This window comes from Spea bombifrons, chromosome 1 (assembly GCF_027358695.1).
Source record: "Spea bombifrons isolate aSpeBom1 chromosome 1, aSpeBom1.2.pri, whole genome shotgun sequence".
Taxonomy (NCBI): Eukaryota; Metazoa; Chordata; class Amphibia; order Anura; family Pelobatidae; genus Spea; species Spea bombifrons.
This window is the reverse complement of record NC_071087.1, coordinates 122,460,867-122,479,430: the sequence shown is the minus strand read 5'-3', so window position 1 is coordinate 122,479,430 and position 18,564 is coordinate 122,460,867. Positions and strand designations below refer to the sequence as shown.

Here is an 18,564-nt window from a genome sequence, read left to right as displayed (position 1 = left end):
TCAGCAAAACAGTGAAGGTGCTCAGCCACTGACCTCATTGAACCATAAGTCTTCATCAAGTCACAGCTATTAATATACTGCAATGCACTACTCAGAAAACGTTGTATGGCTCACTCACCGAGATGTTAATAACACAGTCTATAAGCAGTCACTGAACAATTTATTCCAGCCATAGATCAAAGTTTGCAGTCCCTCAGAGACCACTGTTCTGTGATTCTGATATATGGCTCCCATAATCTGAGCACCTTAAGATACATAATGTATTACAACATCAATACTAAATTCAGCTGGACTGGCTGCATATCTTTTTCAATTTACAGCTGATATTTTGGGACAATTAGACCACTCGCTACAATCTCTTAATATTATTTTGCAGTGTTTCAAGTTCGTAACCTCTCCGGTTTAATTCATAGTCAATGTACCTTGTCTGGGGACATAATACAGCCTGGTCCTCCATTGGAGATGAATGACAGTTGCCTCTGAAGCCAAAGCAGCTCTTTTTGGGACTGTTTGAGCAACTGTTCCACATCACTTGGCTTCTGACCCATTAATCCTTCCTGCATGAAAACAAACAGTCAGCAGCTTGCTGCTTCTATTCAGTGCCCGAAGCAACAAATTAAATAGTATTCTCACTTATTTTCCCTTGTTTGTTCTGTCCCTTTCTTACCCCCCTTGGGTAAATTATCCCAATTGAACCATTTTCATAGCATTACAGTAAAGGCATATTTATAACCCCAGTCGCTTTTTTAAATTTTTATTTAAATATTTTTATTTTATATATTTCTGTATATTTTAATTTAACGCTAGGTCAGACTGTCACGGATATATTAGGTCTAAATAACTTTTACTTGGCCATGTTTTTTGGGAAGTATTGCACTAAAAAGACAATATATTATTTTAAGTAAAACATACTAGCTTAATATAGTTTCTTATAAGTGGGCTAATTCTCTAGTTTTCGGAAAATAAAATGAAAAAACAAACAATGTCCTCCGTCATAATCTATGCAATTTGCTTGCAAGCATAGCTGTGATCTACGCTGCAGCTTTCTCAACAAACAGAACACACAAAACGTGTTCTAAGTAGGAAGTTTTGTAGAAGGGCATAGGACTGGGCATAGAACTGGGCAGCAAAAGGCAAAAATGGGCAGGCAGGGCGACCTCTAAGTACTGTACCTATTGCCTCCTGCAGTGCTCCTAAAACATGGTGCTCTATGAACATGTCTGTCTAGTGAGAAATCTGGCACTGCTTGCAGGTTTTTGGTACCTCAAAGCCCGGAGCAATTTTGCCATTTTTGGGGTATGTCGGCTTAATGATTATTCTCCTTTCCTGTGAATAGTGTACCCATGTAAACTATATATTGTTTTTTCAAGGAGAGATAGAGCTTTCGTTTGATACCATAGTTGGATGATTAGCTGAAAATTTAGAATGAGAAATTTAGTAAAAACTAGCGAAGATTAGAAAAAAAAAACAATTTTTTTTTACATTTTCCCTCTGAATCCTCACAAAATTAGGTAAAGTGATGGAAAATCACTTCAGGTGATTTCAGGTTTTTTTTGTCTTAATTCCAGGTTGTAATGCAACAAAGCAGGAAAAATGCCAAGGGGTGGTGAATACTTTTGCAAGGAAGTGTAAATACCTTACAAAAATTACTTTAACAGAAAATCAACCTACTAAATAGGAATACAATTACATGGACTGGCAAGGTCAATCAATGCATTTTGAAGCCACCTCCATTATGTACGGAGGTCCAACTTAGTCCTTTTTGCAAGGTTAGTCAAGATGGTGAGTTGTACTGTACTATCATTATTTCTGAAAGCTTACATTTTAGTGGCTGAACTCAAATGGCATGGCAAGTGGGGGATAGGCTGTATGAGAAGGAGCTGAAATCATTACAAAGTCTTGGAAAGAGACTGAAAGAAGATAGTTGAAACACACACACGCCATTAATTCACTCTAGCTGCTGCCTCTTAGAAGTCTTACCTTTAAACATCCCAGCCTGGTTCTCAGTTCATCACATTCCATCTGTAGAAGCCGAATCTCCATTTCTCTCTCGGAATCCTTGCTAGGACATGGCAAATGCCCAGGACCTCCATTCACTGAACGCATTGTCTGTTTTGATGGTGGCTTCTTGGCTGTAGTGGTGGAAGAGGATTTATTCTGATTGAAATGTAAAACAAAATAATATTATGAGGACTATGCAGGTAAGCAGAATATAGAAATACTTCTCAAATTCCATTAACCATTGGGTATCCCATAACTTAAATATGGATCTGTCGCTTGCCCAAATCCTACACTACATGGATCAGTAGACTAAATAAACGTGTTGTTTATGGAGCAAGATAGGCACTATAAGTATAGGAAACCAGTATATAATTGCAGCAACCATATTAACTTCACGTCTTCCGCATCGCCATGATTACGTTTTTTCCCATGTTATTTTTTCCCCTGCTGTAAACAAGCGCAAAAAAATGAATTTTTAGCACCTCTTACAACCATTTCACAACAGCTGACACAATTTCTGGGCGTCAGGTGTTTTGTGCACTATACAACAGCTGTTGGCGACAGTTAGAAGGGGCAAGAGATGGATTCTACCTGAAAGGTATGTTGGCAAACATTACACTCATTCATGAATTTATGTAAAAAAAAAAAAATATATATATATATTATACACAGATATATTAAATATGCACACATATATAACTACACATGTTTCTATGAGATATACTTGCAGGCAATCAATAATAATTACTTGAGACTGCACAGCGTAACATATGAGCTGATCAATGGCAGTTTATTTCAATTAAAGCCTTAATAAGCAGAAAAGCACTTGAAAAGCAGCAATTACATTAGAAACCCCAGGCTGCAAATCAAGAGCAAAAAAAAATATATTTCTCTGCTTATTTCCATGCTGACATGAGGCTACTCTGTTCTGTATTTAACACAACTGAGATGCCTGTAATGCTTGGGTATTAGGGTCACATACATTAACTTAAAACTCACCTGGAATGACAATGGGATATTTGAAAGGCTCTGGTTAGTCACAGAAATCAATAATTCATAAAAATGGTCAAATTGCGTAACAAGGTTGCAGAAACCACAATATGCATGTATGTGTATGCATTTAGCCAATGGAAGAAATATTTTTGCGGGGGGGGGCAACTTTGCCGTTGTAGGAACACTATTGAAATATCCTATTCGGGTTAAGGACATTTGTGGAACGTCTGCTCACATCATCCGAATAGGATTGTGTTGCTTGCTACATCAATTCATGTGAAACGGTTACCTCTGAGGAGGAGAGGTTGCGCACGGGCTGGGTAAATCAGAGCTACACAAACATACGGCAATACCAGATATGCATATACACAAACAGCCTTTAGCAATTGAATACTGCAACATCAAATGTTAAACTGCAACAAATCCATATCACATGCACCACAAATACATGTTTGCAGTGTGGTTTGCATACAGAGTGACACCCAAATATTACTTAAGGTCAGCACATTACATCTCATTTTATAATAAGCAATAAGGCATCATTTGCCTCATTGCTACATAATTCACTTATCGCTCAGCACTGGGTTGAAGTGCTTCATTGAAATATTTCCATTTTCTGGGTATGATATGTGTCTGAATTTGTTAGCTGAAGCTAGGACAAGTGACCATGCATTACGTGAAAGAGGAAGAATAATGCAATAACGGAAAATCACAAAATTATGTTTGATTATAATTAGAATATCCGATCACTTCTTTCCAGTCATCAGCCACTTATCATGAAGAGGTTCCAGAAGATCCACAAAGACATTTCAAAAGACAGGGGAGCTTGAATAACAAAGTAGTTCAGTTTAAACTAATGGTATAAAAGTATAATAAATGTCTTTGAGGGGTGAAAACATTTTCTACAATCAACCTTTTAACTTTCATTTGTTTAAGAAACCCACTCTGAGTGAAGAAAGAGTAACTTAGACGTTAAAAGCAATAATCCGTGAAGTCATAAGTATGTATTCAAATATACAGTTTAAGGTAGACATGAGTGGACATTAAATTAAGAGATACTTAAATTGTTAAACCAGGGGTCTTCACAACAGCTATCTCACAATGTTCAGGTAGCTCTTTGGCTACCGCTGAACATTCATCTCACTCAATGACTTGATGAGAGGGTAGTTATATGTATCTGTTCTTACATATCCCTTTGGGAGAGTGGCCAAGAAGAAGAAAAATGGGGAACCCATTGTTCCTCTGTGGCCCCATACATATTTGACAGCGCTATAAAGCATATTAATAGAGTTATGGAATCTGCTGGCATTCTATAAATACAATATAATGTAAGGTAAAAGCCATTGTTCCCCAAAACAGTTTTGTAGTAACTTTACAAATCATGTATTAATCATATTAATCAGCACATGTGACAACGCTACATCCTACAATGGTAGTGAATGCCATTCAAAAAACACCTAAGGCATAAATATCGGGGATTCCGTCACACTCTATGGCCATATATTGCTTTGCCCGCCACTACGTCAAAGTACCCCATGTTTGGCTAGTCCTATCTAAAATGGCTATATTGCTTACTAAGGGGCTGAATCAGTAGGACTGCACTGCATTTTAACCCAAGAGAGACTTAAGCAATGTAAAGTCTGTCTGGACACTATTAATGAGGCACGTGTGTGGAAGGACATTAATCATAAGTAACAATACTATATGCTGAAGTCCTTTGCTCTGTAGAGTCATAGTCAGTTTTGTCCCTTGGTGAGATTAAGACTGAGACATACATTGTAAACTAACAGGAGCAATATCAGTATGTCTTAACATGTGTTAATGTTATTGTCAATTTCTGGAATTATTAATTAGTTGTAATAACTCCACAGAATATGCTAGTGCCTTGTTAGAAAAAATTATTTCAATGAAGTTAAAATCCTAGAAAACTGGAAAGTCACGAAAGAGAGGTAACGTGTGACCAGCAGGCAGATATGCACTAATGCGGTGCCTGTGACATAACAGCTTTGTACTTAATGGAACTGGCTCTAATCAGCATCAAAATAATACAAGCAAGTGGCTGGCAGGGGGTGTATTTGTATTCCCTGATAGCTAACAATTTACAACCATTGGCTACATGAATAATAACCTGTCACTCCGGATGTGGACACAGAGCAAATAACAGCCATTCAGGAGAATACATTGGCTTGTGAACAAATATTGTACTGCAGCAAGACACCTGCAATGTCCAGGTAATATAGATTATATTGTTGGCAGATAAGAGCCAATTAATTCATCTTAAAAAGCCTATTCTCTCAATTTTTAAAAGATTTTTTAAAGGATAGTTTTTTTATTATATGTTTTTTTCTGTATATGATTTGGAGAGTATACTTTTAGGTCCATGTTAATGTGCATAGGAAGTATGGAACTCTCAAAAGGGTTTGGAAAGCAGTACTTTCCAACAGAGTAGGTATGTCCAAAACAGCGGCTCCCCTGCTCTGCAATTAAACACACTGTCCCAGAGGCACAGTAATCTGCAGGGATGCTGTTGGACCGGCATAATGCCTAGTTAAATAGCTAAGGCCCCTCATAATACATAAAAAAGTAATGGAAACAAATGGACACCCAAGCAAGACCCATCCTTTAGTCCAGGAACAATCCTGGGGCAAAATCACTACTACTCTTTCTAATTTAGGTCCAGAAGGGTAAACCTGTGAAGCTTGTGCAATTCTGATTGACCCATACAGTAGTTGTAATGTTGTCTCTAGGTGGTGATTTCTTGTTTGATGTTGTAGTGTGACCAAGCTGAGTTTGTGTTTATTTTGTTCTTCTTAGGTAGACCTACTTACGTTAAACCCAAAAGGCAACCAGTGACAAAGTCTAATTGTTGTGGATTTATTTACTGTAAGTATCTGAGAAACTTGTTTAATCATTACTGGTTCTGTGCACACATGGTGAAAACCATTTGAAGAGATATCCTGATTAATTTAGACAGCATTGAACTGGACTAAACACAGAGTTTTAAGAAAGAAAGTGCACCCTCTTTTAATTCTGTGGTTTTACACATCAGGACATAGTAACAATCATCTGTTCCTTAGCAGGTCTAAACATTAGGTAAATACAACCTCAGATGGACAACACCACATGACATGACCGTATCATGATTTATTAAACAAAAGCAAAGCCAAAATGGAGAAGCCATGTGTGAAAAACATTTTTGTTTGTTTGTTTAATAAACCATGACACAGTGTAATATATCATGTGTTGTTCGACTGAGGCAGTATTTACCAAATTTTTTGACATGCTAAGAAACAGATGATTGTTATTTCCTGATATGTAAAACCATAGAATTCAAAGACTGTGTACTTTCTTTTTCACACAACTGTACATATATTAGTAGTTCCATTATCTTATTTATAAAGAGACAACAGATTCTGCAGTGCTATACAATGATGTTATACATCACATTTTAAAACAAGTACAAACCCTCCAAATAGGGTCACCTGTGCTAGGAAAGGGGTGAGGGGTAGGATGAGCATTGGAAGTGGATAGGGCCAAGGCATTTTCACCTGCCTGCCATACAGGACGAGCCACCTCACGGGGCTCAGCTGCAGCGCATCAAAAGGTGGCCATGTGGGAGCTGTAATTGCGGTCTTCTTTTCAACAGCACGGACCACCACTGATTTACAGCTCACTGGGGCAGTCAGGGGAGATCATAGGATCCCCCCACTGCCTGAAAAAAAATGAGCTAGTGTCTCGAATTGTGACTTTACTGTGAAAACCTGGACTGTTTTTAAGTATTCAGGTAGAGAAAAGGTATGGGGGATTTAGCTCCCTGGATACCACAATGTAACGGCATTCTGGTTGCCTTAAGGGGCATTGAAAGAAAGGTGTTCCAGGTTTGCAACTCTTATGACTTACAGAAAATCCAAACCCTATTTGGTTTACCTTGTCATTGTAGGGGAGTCTGAATACCCTTTTTTGTAATAAATATTTGTGCCTTAGATATTTTTACTTCTTAGGTGTAAACTTTTCTCTCAACCACAAGAAAATCAGACAGATAAAGTTGCTTGTCAGTGACTATGAATGCTAGAGATCCAGTGATATACAAACTTGCAAATGTACATGATGTTTGTTAGGGTGTATATATATTACCTCCTATGGAAATGTTTACTGTATTGAGAGAGTACGTCTATCAGATTTCTTTCAGCTCCTTTAATTGTGTGCTTGTCATTTGAAAGCATTCAGAACAGAAAGCTTTGGTCTATTTTTAGCCAGAGTACAGCAATTTGTGCTAAATACAGCACATTGATGGTTTATGAGACACATCTTGTGCCTATACAAGTGATGCTTTATGGACAGACGTGTTTGCTTACGATGGCTGGACCTGAATCGAGGCTAAATGATGTCTCATCAGTCCCACTAGTATTTGGCATCTGTTTTTTTTTCTTTCAAGTTTTTTTAAGTTTTATTTATTAATTAAAAAAACAAAACAAAACATTCTTTCCGACAGCAGTCTAATAATATGTCTAGTAATATTGTTTAGTTCAACAATGTTTACACTAGAATACAGTTGTCTGGCTGATCCACCTCAAATGTTTTCATTCCTGTTGAATATGCCTCTGCTCATTTGTAAGCAGGGCTCTTTGCACCTTTTGTTTCTAAGTTCTAGTCCTATGTGATGTACTACTGCCAATACATAATAATAAAGTGTTATTTGGAGCATAGCTGCCAAGATAATACAGTATGCTCAAAGGCCAGGATAGATCAGCATTCATGGTGAAATGTTGCCAGCCGTATAGCAAACTGCCTTCTGAACCCCAGAAATGCCATATGATGATGTCAGAAAAAGAGGAGCATAGCAGTGAACGTTTGCTCTATAAGGCAAATGGCGATGATCAGCTCACTAATTAATTCAGTCCTTGACCCATAGACACTATCTTGTATTTACCTCACCATGTCTGGGCTTCTGCCCATGATGATGTCCACCAGCTGCTGCAGCAAGCTTTCCTTTCTTGTTTTAGTAAAAGCACGGCCATACAAGATCCAGGCTGTGCTTTTGTGTTTCTTGTTACGGATGTCTGGTAGCTCGTATTCTAATTACTATTACCTGCTTTGTATGCGCACTGTTAAGGAGATCTCTCTCTTTTGTGGCTTTGGGCTTCAGCTCCACACTTAAGGTAATAAAAGATCACAACCTGTTCCCGTACCTGTGATGTGATGTTAGTACATGCTTTGGGCCGCGTGTGTGGCTGTGTAGTAGACAAAAGACAACTTTTATTGCGTGTCCGTGAGTGTATGCCAGAGAGTGTTTTGAGCTATATTGTGTGTTTCTGAGTGTTATAAACAAGTAAGTGTGAGAGGAGAGAGAAAAAAAAGAGAGAGGGCAAAAGGAAAAAAAGTCATTTTAATAATGAACCAGTTCACTATATTTTCACAGTATATCTTATCATTAATCATAGTCTAGACCAGTGGTTCTCAACTCATGGTTCCTGACCCTGTCTTCAGTGGGTCGCGGAGGGTCAGGGCCGGAATGGAGGCATACCGGGAAAATTTCACTTTCCTGGGGTTTCCTTACACATTCTAGTGGCAATCCGCGAGCTGCAGGCTGTCAGGACCGCGGCCGCAACAATCAGGGCCATCAGGCAGCCTCCGGTCCGACATGTACTTTAGTATTACTCTCCGACCACAAAGCAAGTTGCTTGATTGCTTTGCGGTCACTGTTTGCTCCTAGTGAGAGCTGAATAAAGTTTTTCTCTGATTGCTTCTCCCCTCTTCCTGCTGCAGCCCGCGGACAGCCTTTCCACTCCTTCATCTTTTATGAGGTAGGTATATATTTTTTAGTGTACTAATTATGTATGTATATATATATATATATATATATATATATATATATATATATATATATATATTCTGCTCTGCTGTCCCTATTGCCTCTGTCACCCACTAGGACACAGCCCCTGTTACCCCACCAAAACCCCTATTACCCTCACTACAGCCCCTATCCACCATCCAAAACACTCAGGGGTGGTGAAGATAATTCTTGAAAAGGCACCAAATGCGGTTTGGGACCATTGTTTTTTGCACAGGGAGGCATTAGCAGTCAAGGATATGATGCCAGTGCTTCAGAAAACTTTGAAAGATGCTGTCAAAGTGGTGAAATACATTAAACGGCGTGCCAAGCATGCCAGGTGTTTTCAGAAGCTGTGCACAGACCTGGGCAGTGAACATGTACAGGTGCTGTATCATGCAGAGGTGCACTGGCTTTCAAGGGGCAAAGTTCTCTCACGTTTATACGAACTGAGAACTGAAATCGCGGCCTTCCTCTCAGAGTGCAACTCGACTCTTGCCGATCTGTTTAACGGTGACAAGTTGCTTTTCTTGCAGATGTGTTTGAGCTGCTGAACACATTAAATGTGTCTATGCAAGGGAAGGGACAGAATATTTTTGCACAGACTGAAAAAATCAAGGCTTTAAAAAAGAAAATGGCATTGTGGACAAGTCATGTTTCCAAAGAGAGATTTGATATGTTCCCCAGTGCTAGTCATGAACTTATACACCTGTACTCCACAGGCAGAAATGAACTGAAGAACACTATAGTAGCACATCTCACAAAGCTGCAGGAACGTTTTAGAGACAACTTACCAGAGCAGCACAGGGTTGACGGCTGATACGCGATCCCTTTGGAATTGATTTGGAAAGTGTCATGTTGCCAAGCAACGAAGAGAGTCAGCTTGTAGAGCTTTCATGTGATCAGATGCTAGTTTTTTTTTTTACTGAGCTAACCCTCTCCCAGTTTTGGTGTAATGTTATGGCTGAATATCCTTCCATCTCAACCCATGCTATCAAAGTTTTCAGCACAACTTATCTTTGTGAGAGTGGCTTCTCAACTCTGGTTCGGTTAAAGACAAAGCATAGAAACAGAATGGACATTGAACATGACCTCAGAGTTGCCTCGTCTACCATCACCCCAGACTTTGAGACACTCCTCAAAAGCAAAAAGCATCCCCAGTTTTCCCATTAGTTCTACCTCATATGTTTCAATGACTGTTTATTTATTTATTGGGTTTTTGCCTTAATGGCACTTCCATTTCACTAGTGCTGTGATTATTGCACAATTAATTTTCACTAGCGTTGTGATTACTGCATTATTCATTGTGCAAAGTATCTGTTTGTGTACTGTTGGTTTACTGTTTAAAACGTGCATTCGGGCTGTATATCCCCAATGATATCTTGGTACAGGCTTATTTTTATAATGTTTAGAATAGGGTTTGGAGACCCAGAGAGTACTTTCTGGGCTACTTGGGTAAATCTGGGTTATGTACCCATCAGTATATTTATGAGTAATTGCGTTCCCAGAGCGCTCCTAAGCAGATCCTGACTAGCCATACCACACACTGGGCAAATGCCATTCACCATTATCATTGGTTGGGCAGCCAATCTTAATCGTTAGCGTCCGTCTGCCTGCTCAATACATGCAGCAAAACCAACTTTGCTGTCTGTAAAAAATGAGAAAATATTTTCTAATTAAGAAGAATAATGTGTTTTCTGATTAAAGAAAGCAAACCTGGAGCATACTCAATTCTATGTAAATCAGTTACCATAGTAACCAGGCATGCAGATAAGGAAATAAGGAAACATTATGAACGATGGAGAGGGAGAGATACATGCACAACAATATATATATATTTCCTGAAAGTATCACCCCCCCCAACATTTGAGGTGTCCAAAAAGGGACAACTGTGGGGGTACAGCCAGGGCTGGTGCAAGGATTTTTGCCACCCTAGGCAAAACATAATTGTGTCGCCCCCTGGCTCCACCCCAACAAGCCCCTCCCCTTTTGAGACACCCACTTATATGGGCCGCCCCAACGAAGTCTCAGCAGACAGCAGCTCAGCATGAGCCTCCCTCCTCCCACCAACATCTATGCGCAGGAGCGTAATTACGATAAGGGCGCCACGCCTGCAAAACTAGGACAGTGGAGCAGCAACTTGGGGCAGTGTCTGAACACTGGAACTGTTCCACAAAAAAAAACAAGACTGGTCTGAAGTATGTTTAAAGGGGAACACCCACTTTTTGTTCTTTGTCCACGGCCATTTCTCATGCACATTGTAATTGTGGTAACATTATGCTGTTGCACCATCTATGGGTTGGCATAATATTATCTTTAATTATTAATTTTTATATGTTTATTGATCACTAGCTTAAATACACCTACAACTTAACTTCTAATTTTTAATTATTTGTATTTCTAAAAACAAATAAGCTAAGTATTTCCTTACACATATAAGGTGACTGGGAAGTAGGGAACGCCACTGTATTTCCTGCATGCATAGTGAGGGGGTTTAAATATTCCCTGTTATTTCTTTACAATTCCTTCATAAATATGCATATTAGGAACTTTCAGACTCCAGCTACCCCAAACCCTCCCTCTTCAGAGTGAGTGGCTGGACTTATAATGCAGATGGGCAGGACTTTTGACACAAGTGGGCAGGGCTTGTGACATATGTGGCCAGGGCTATCCAATCCATATGGGTCTGGATTCCACAAACACCTTAAATTGTATTGAGGTGGGGAATTCGGTGGTAGGTGGGCATTCCTTGACAGTGCTGCCGTGACCTGGTGTTTTGGCACCCTGACCTGGAGGGTCCCCAGGTATGTAGATATGTTAAACTAAATTAATGTGGCATAGTAAAAGCTGTTAACGTTAAAAAATTATGAAAATTATGGAAACTATGTGAACAGACTTACACATCTAGCCTATGCCACTCCAAAGGCATCGCACCAATCTTCGAAGACCTCTCTGGACAATTTTCCTTTTGCCACCAAATCCCAGGAGGCTTTTGACAATTCCATGACCAGAAAACTTCTTAATAACATTGTGATATGTTCAAACAGGGACGCCAAGGTCTTTAGATATGGCCTTGTTCCCTTCAGAATTCTTATTTTTGGTGATAACATTTTCACCACTTCTTTTTAAAATAGGGAATAAAATGGGAGCTACTTTAGGAAGCTAAAGGCCCACCAGAAATTTGAGGCTGCACTTGTACAGAAAAAAAATCTCTTTAAAACTTTTAGAACGTGGCAACCTGAACAGGTTTGGACCTCACACATACAAACACACACCTTTTTTCCCCTTTTTTGTCCACATTTCCTGGTTTCAACATATAGTGTTCTGGTTCACATAGTTATGGTCAATATATTTATTTTGCTTCTCCCCAGCTAGTATTCTTTATTAATAATTGATACTTGATACTGAGATATTACTGTGCTATATTACTTTGCTTCAAAATTTGACTACACCATGGAATGATGCGCAATTTACACAAACTCTCTAACTATGTATACATTCTACTCAATCTTCAGGGTGTCTTACAGAGATAATATTGATTGCAAGCACATAATCAACACTAATAAGATGACTGAACATTAAAGGACAGCAAGGTTAGTTGTTCATTACAACCCTCCAATTATTTCCTTCAATAATACATTAAGAGGCAGCAAAGTATCCTAACAATTATTTCCCTGTTATTGTTTTGTTGTAAATGTACCCTTTCTATTAGCAGTCATGTGCGGTTAATTCCCTGGGATAAACTGACACATTGTTAACAGTGCACTGAGGTACTACACATTGCTTTACAATGAGAGTATGTGCACATGATTCTCATATCTTGATGTATAGGACAATAGTTAAAAATAAGTGTTAAGATTGCCATTGATGTTCATGCATCAGAGGTTTTAACCCCTTCCTCGCCATTGATCACTGCTGTCTGTGCATTTTTAGGAGTTTATATTTTAATGTGATTTATTTTTAATTAATAATGTAATTATGTTTATATATATATATATATATATATATATATATATATATATATATAACTAAATCAATAAAATATAAAAAATAATTTTGTTTATTAAATGGCATTTTAATTAAATAAACAGAATAATTAACTTCATCTTGTCATCCTGTGACCTTGTCCTATTTGGGAATTTTATGAAACTGGCCAATTCTATTTACCCCCATCAAACCTATATTTTTAAAAACAAGACACCACAGGGTATTTCAATTTTTTAATAAAAACACAATGAAACACAGCTTTGATCTTAGTTTCACTCCATTACTAGTAGTGTTGGAGATAAACCCGATATTAACAGAAAAGTCAAAAGCAGGGAATGCACATCACATTCAAAAATACAAAGTACATGTAATGGCTTTTACAGTTTTCTGGTCCATAAATTTAATCGTTGTGTTATTCAAAGGAACAAATGCTTGGGACAATTACAAGGAGCTCATATGTAACTGAGCAATTTGGAAAATTGATACAGCTAAGACAACTTGGGTTTATCAGCAAGTTTAATGCCAACAGCTTTTTTTATGTGCAAATGCATCTATTTCCTCTAAAAAGCAGTTCTAAAAGTGTTGGCCAATTCTAATCACCCTTCCAAACTCAATTTTCACAGCACAAGACATTTTAATCCTTAATTAACACTATTTTAAAAATACAAATAAATTCCCCAATCAGGCATATCTTTGAGCCTCTGTGGTGCATCCTGCAAGGCTTCTTGGTGCACAATTGGTCCCTTTAAAACTCAAGCGCATGTGCCGTTAATTGGGTAATACATAATCACAGAAGCAATTACCATTATATGAAAAACAAATTTTTGTGCAAACTTGCCACCTGGCTTCGCCCCTTAATATTACATATAAGCATTTATATGCACATGCATGTATTAATGTATATTGTTAGCTTGTATATGAGTCTATGGTGTTAGCATGTGTGTGTGTGTGAGAATGTGCAATTGTATTCTGTAAGTGTGAGTATGTTACCGCATGGTGTAGAGTGTGTGTATGTTAGTGTATGGTATAGATTGTGTGAATGTTAATGTATGATGTTAGTATGAGAGTGTGTGTGTGTGCGCTTTAGTATGTGGTGTCAATTAGATTAAGTTTGTATGTTAGTACGTGCTTTGTTTTGGTTATGTGGGGAAGGGGCACTTAAGAAATACTGCGGCCAGGCATCATTAACCCAAGACTCATCCCTGCATGCAGCAATGCACTTAACTTATGTGCTGCCCTAGGCCTAACCTCGCCAAAAGCCTGCATTGCCTTATATTTATATCCCTGTACTCCATGTTGTAAAGGAACACGATGCCTCCTAATGCAGACTATGGAGAGCTGTGCTGAGTTGGCACAGCCTCTATAGTTTAAATTGGTGGGATGACACGATCAAAATATCTCCCCTGTTGTCGTACAACTGAGCAGCCGTTGGGGGCCTCATCACAAAAGAAGGCGATATGCCGCCCCCCTGGATCTGGCGAGCAAGGCCAGAATATAATACTGCCTGGACAGAAATACAAGACACAAATATAGTCAAGTTGATTTTGCTTTTATTGGCAGAGTACAAGCTTAGAGTGCAAGATTTCAAGAAAACATAGATCTCTTCATAAACCTTGACTCTATTTGTTTCATTAAAGACATGAACATGTGACCTGCCTCTTGATTTCAGAGTATTCCTCCCTAAAGCGACATTTCAGTTATCTGTTTTAAGGGTACAGGAGTACATTATTGCTTTTGCATAGTGGATGTCATGAATTATCTCGCTTTAATGCATTTAATAGACTTTCTTATTAAAAAAAAGTCATGCATCACATTACTAGAAACACATGCATAGGTATCATATAGAGCCAATGTTCTGTAGATCTTTGATTCTGCACTGCAGCCTGTAAAATATTAATAATTCATAAGCAATGCAATTGATATGGTAATAAACAAAATAATCACTTGGATAGGTCTGCCACCTAGTGTTGAACTGTTACAATTTACATCAATAACTAAACTCATTGGCCATCTATGAAGGGATGGCGTTCCAAAACACTGCCCTGAAACTAAATACCTTAGCTACTTCTATTGCTTGGCACCTGGAAACATCAAATTTGGCAGAAGATAAGAACCATTTGGCCCATTAAGTCCATCTATTCATTCTGATGTAAATATGGTTATGGTTAACAGGGTATTTAGGGTTAATTTAGGGGCAGTTATGGTTGATGGGGTGTTTAGGGTTTATTTAGGGGCAGTTATGCTTAATGGGGTGTTTAGGGTTAATTTAGGGGCAGTTATGCTTAATGGGGTGTTAAGGGTTAATTTAATGCTGAGGGTTAATTTAATTAATTTAATAAAGTTAACTTAAGGTGCAGTTGGAGGTAAAGGGGAATGTAAATCCTGGGGGCAGTGATTATTAATGTATTATTTATAACAGTATGGTGATATTCTCTGAATGATTCGAATCCCAATGAAGGCAGAAAGTCGTTCAAAGATTCAGATTTTACAGCGATCCAGATCACTGTAAGATTCGGATCCCTATAAGAGCCGAATCTTTGAACAACTCCCTGCCTTCATTGACATCACTCGAGTAGGCGGGCAGGAGGGTTCATTGACTAATGAAAGGGGCGGGACAATCGTTAGTGTGCCTGCACGGAGGGACTGGGTAAGGGAGTCACATTGAGTGATCCGAAGATTTGGATCATGAATCGGATCATTTCAGTGAACGAGTCGAAATGATCCGATTCACTTTAATGATCCGGACTTCCCATCACTAGTAGTCCAGCTCATTGGTATGTACCAGTGAGCCAAATTTCCCAGGTTGTGCAGATATCATTAAACGTAAAAGGAAATATTTAATTGTCTCGGAAGTCAGAATGCAGACTATAAGATCACAACTTGGTGTACTTAGCTTCGCTCTTAATGAGAACGAGCATTGGGCCTCTTTGGGACTTCATTCTCTTTGTAGACTACCAAGCAAAGAAATTGCAGAATCCGGAGTAACGAATCCGGAGCAACGGCACCTAATACAATCTCTATGGATAAGTCACCAACTGTACAATTACTGAACTCAAAGAAGGTATTTTTGGCAAAACTAAAATAGAATATGTACAACCCAAACCCCTTCCACTCTTTGAACAGGTCACTTTAAATTATAGGGTTTGCAGACCCATACCCTATCATAATTACTATGAAGGAAATCCAAGTGTCTAAGTGCAGTTTCATAATTCCTGAGTGTATATCACTTGTCTAAGACTGAAACACAAATAAGGGAAGCTGGATCAAAAGGCTAATGTAGTTCATTTTATAATGACATCCACAGACTAGATGCTAAACATACAAATCGCAGAATAGATGGGTTACAGATGTTAAATTGCTTTAAAGCTTCTGAATTTCAAACACTTTGTGAAATTAAACAATCATTATCACTGCTTCTTTCAAAGTACCAACAGCAATTTGCTTCATGAGAAATGTACTGTGGTGTTAAAAACAGCACAGCCAGTAATCAGAGAGTAGGATAATCAAACAGTATCGGCACCAACACGGGCAGGCTGGACCAGGGGGTAATTGCCCCCCAGGCTTCCCTAAATGTTAATAAAATGGCCGGACGAGTGGCCAATACGGCCGCACGACTGGCATGGCCGTCTTTAATGCGGGACAAAAACCTGTATTAACTGTGATCGCATGGGGTCGCAACCCCCGCAATCACTACCACAGAGGCTGTGCCACTTACCTGTGCACTTGTTCCACCCAGGACAAGCAGGAAACCAGCAGAGTCACGGACTATGTCACGTCACATGACTCTGCTCCGTTCCTGCTTTCCCGGGCGGTACAAGAGAAGAACGCAGAGGGATGCAGCGGCTCCTGCAGAAGTCCTCGAGTGGCACAGATTGATGTGCAGTTCAGGTAAGAGGGTGGGGGAGGTGGTATGAATGAGTATGCATGATTGAGGAAATTAATCTGTCAATAAGTGAATGAGTATCTGTACATGATTAGTATCTGTAAATGAGTATATGAATGAGTGAATGAATGTTTGTGAATAATAAATTAATAATTGCATGGATGTGTAAGTGGGGGGGGAAGCATTGCACAGGGAGGCTGAGGATACCACAGGCAGGTTGTTTGGGGGGAAGTCCTATGCTTCCATTCTGGGTGTTGGGCAGATCCTGTGAGTGAAATCTGTGTGCTAAGGGCGGGGGGGGGCATTAAATCACAAGAGGGTGCTGGCTGGGGGCATCACATAAATCAATACGAAAGGGGGGGCTGGGTGGTGGGATAAATATACACTGTGGGGCTAGCTGGGGGGCAATACACAAGGGTGTGGGTGCATTAGGGTGACTGCATTCAGAGCCGGCCTTAGGTGTTCTGGCGCCCTGTGCGGACTACTCCTCTGGCGCCCCCCATCCCCAAAAAAGAAAGGAATAAAAACTTGTAACAAAACCCCAATCACTATATACTACGCCAAACATTGATGGGGTGTAGGCCTACCACTTCATTGTCTGGCTTAGTAGTAGGGATGCACCGAAACGAATTCTGGACTGAAACCGAAAGTGCAGCATTTACCTGGCCAAAACCGAATATGACCTCCCCACACCATAAAGAAATCTTTTATTTAAAGTAAGTAACACACCAAAATAGGACAAAACAATTAAATAACAATATTATATATATATATATATATATATATATATATATATATATATATATATATAATTAACAGCAATCACATTCCTATCATGCCCAGGCATACCCAGATTCCAGGATGTACTCGCAGACTTGGCATGATAGGAGTATGATTGCCCTATCTACCCCTTCTCACTCCCTTCTGCCCTATCTACCCCTTCTCACTCCCTTCTCCCTATCTACCCCCTTTCCCCTGTCTCACTCCCTTCTCCCCATCTACCCCCTCCTAACTATCTACCCTTTCCCTCTTTGAAGTTCACTTACCTTTCAGGAGTCCTGCGGTGGGGGTGCAAGGCCTCTGCCTCCCAGCTCTGCCACTGTATGGAACAGTATAGAGTGATGGGAGTTATGATGTACTTTTAGAGCATAATTAGATCATGAAAAAGACATTGGAAATGGTACAGCATAACACCCATCACTCTCACACATTTACCAATCCACACATACACCAATCCACACGTATACCAATCCACACGTATACCAATCCACACGTATACCAATCCACACGTATACCAATCCACGCGTATACCAATCCACGCGTATACCAACCCACGCGTATACCAACCCACGCGTATACCAACCCACGCGTATACCAATCCACACATATACACTAATCCACACATATACACTAATCCACACATATACACCAATCCACACATATACACCAATCCACACACATACCAATCCACACACATACCAATCCACACGTACACTAATCCACACATATACCAATCCACACATATATACCAATCCACACACATATATACCAATCCACACACATATATACCAATCCACACACATATATACCAATCCACACACATATATATATACCAATCCACACATATATACCAATCCACACACATATATACCAATCCACACACATATACCAATCCACACACATATATACCAATCCACACACATATATACCAATCCACACACATATATACCAATCCACACACATATATACCAATCCACACATACCAATCCACACATATACCAATCCACACATATATACCAATCCATACATATATACCAATCCACACATATATACCAATCCACACACATATACCAATCCACACACATATACC

At 39.2% G+C, this 18,564-nt stretch overlaps 1 protein-coding gene across 13 annotated transcripts in view; it reads right to left on the bottom strand.

The window, feature by feature from the left end:
• The window catches only part of RIMBP2 (RIMS binding protein 2), a 163,295-nt gene that overhangs the window by 121,952 nt on the left and 22,779 nt on the right, over nucleotides 1-18,564 (bottom strand). For all 13 annotated transcript variants that reach the window (XR_008355077.1, XR_008355078.1, XM_053471693.1 and 10 more), the window contains exons 4-5: nucleotides 1,981-2,157; nucleotides 423-557 (exon numbers count right to left, since the gene is read on the bottom strand). Coding sequence is in view for 11 of the 13 variants with exons in the window: in XM_053471693.1 (XP_053327668.1) it covers nucleotides 423-557; nucleotides 1,981-2,157 (312 nt within the window). In the remaining 2 variants the exon portion in view is untranslated. The remainder of the gene's footprint in view (nucleotides 1-422; nucleotides 558-1,980; nucleotides 2,158-18,564) is intronic.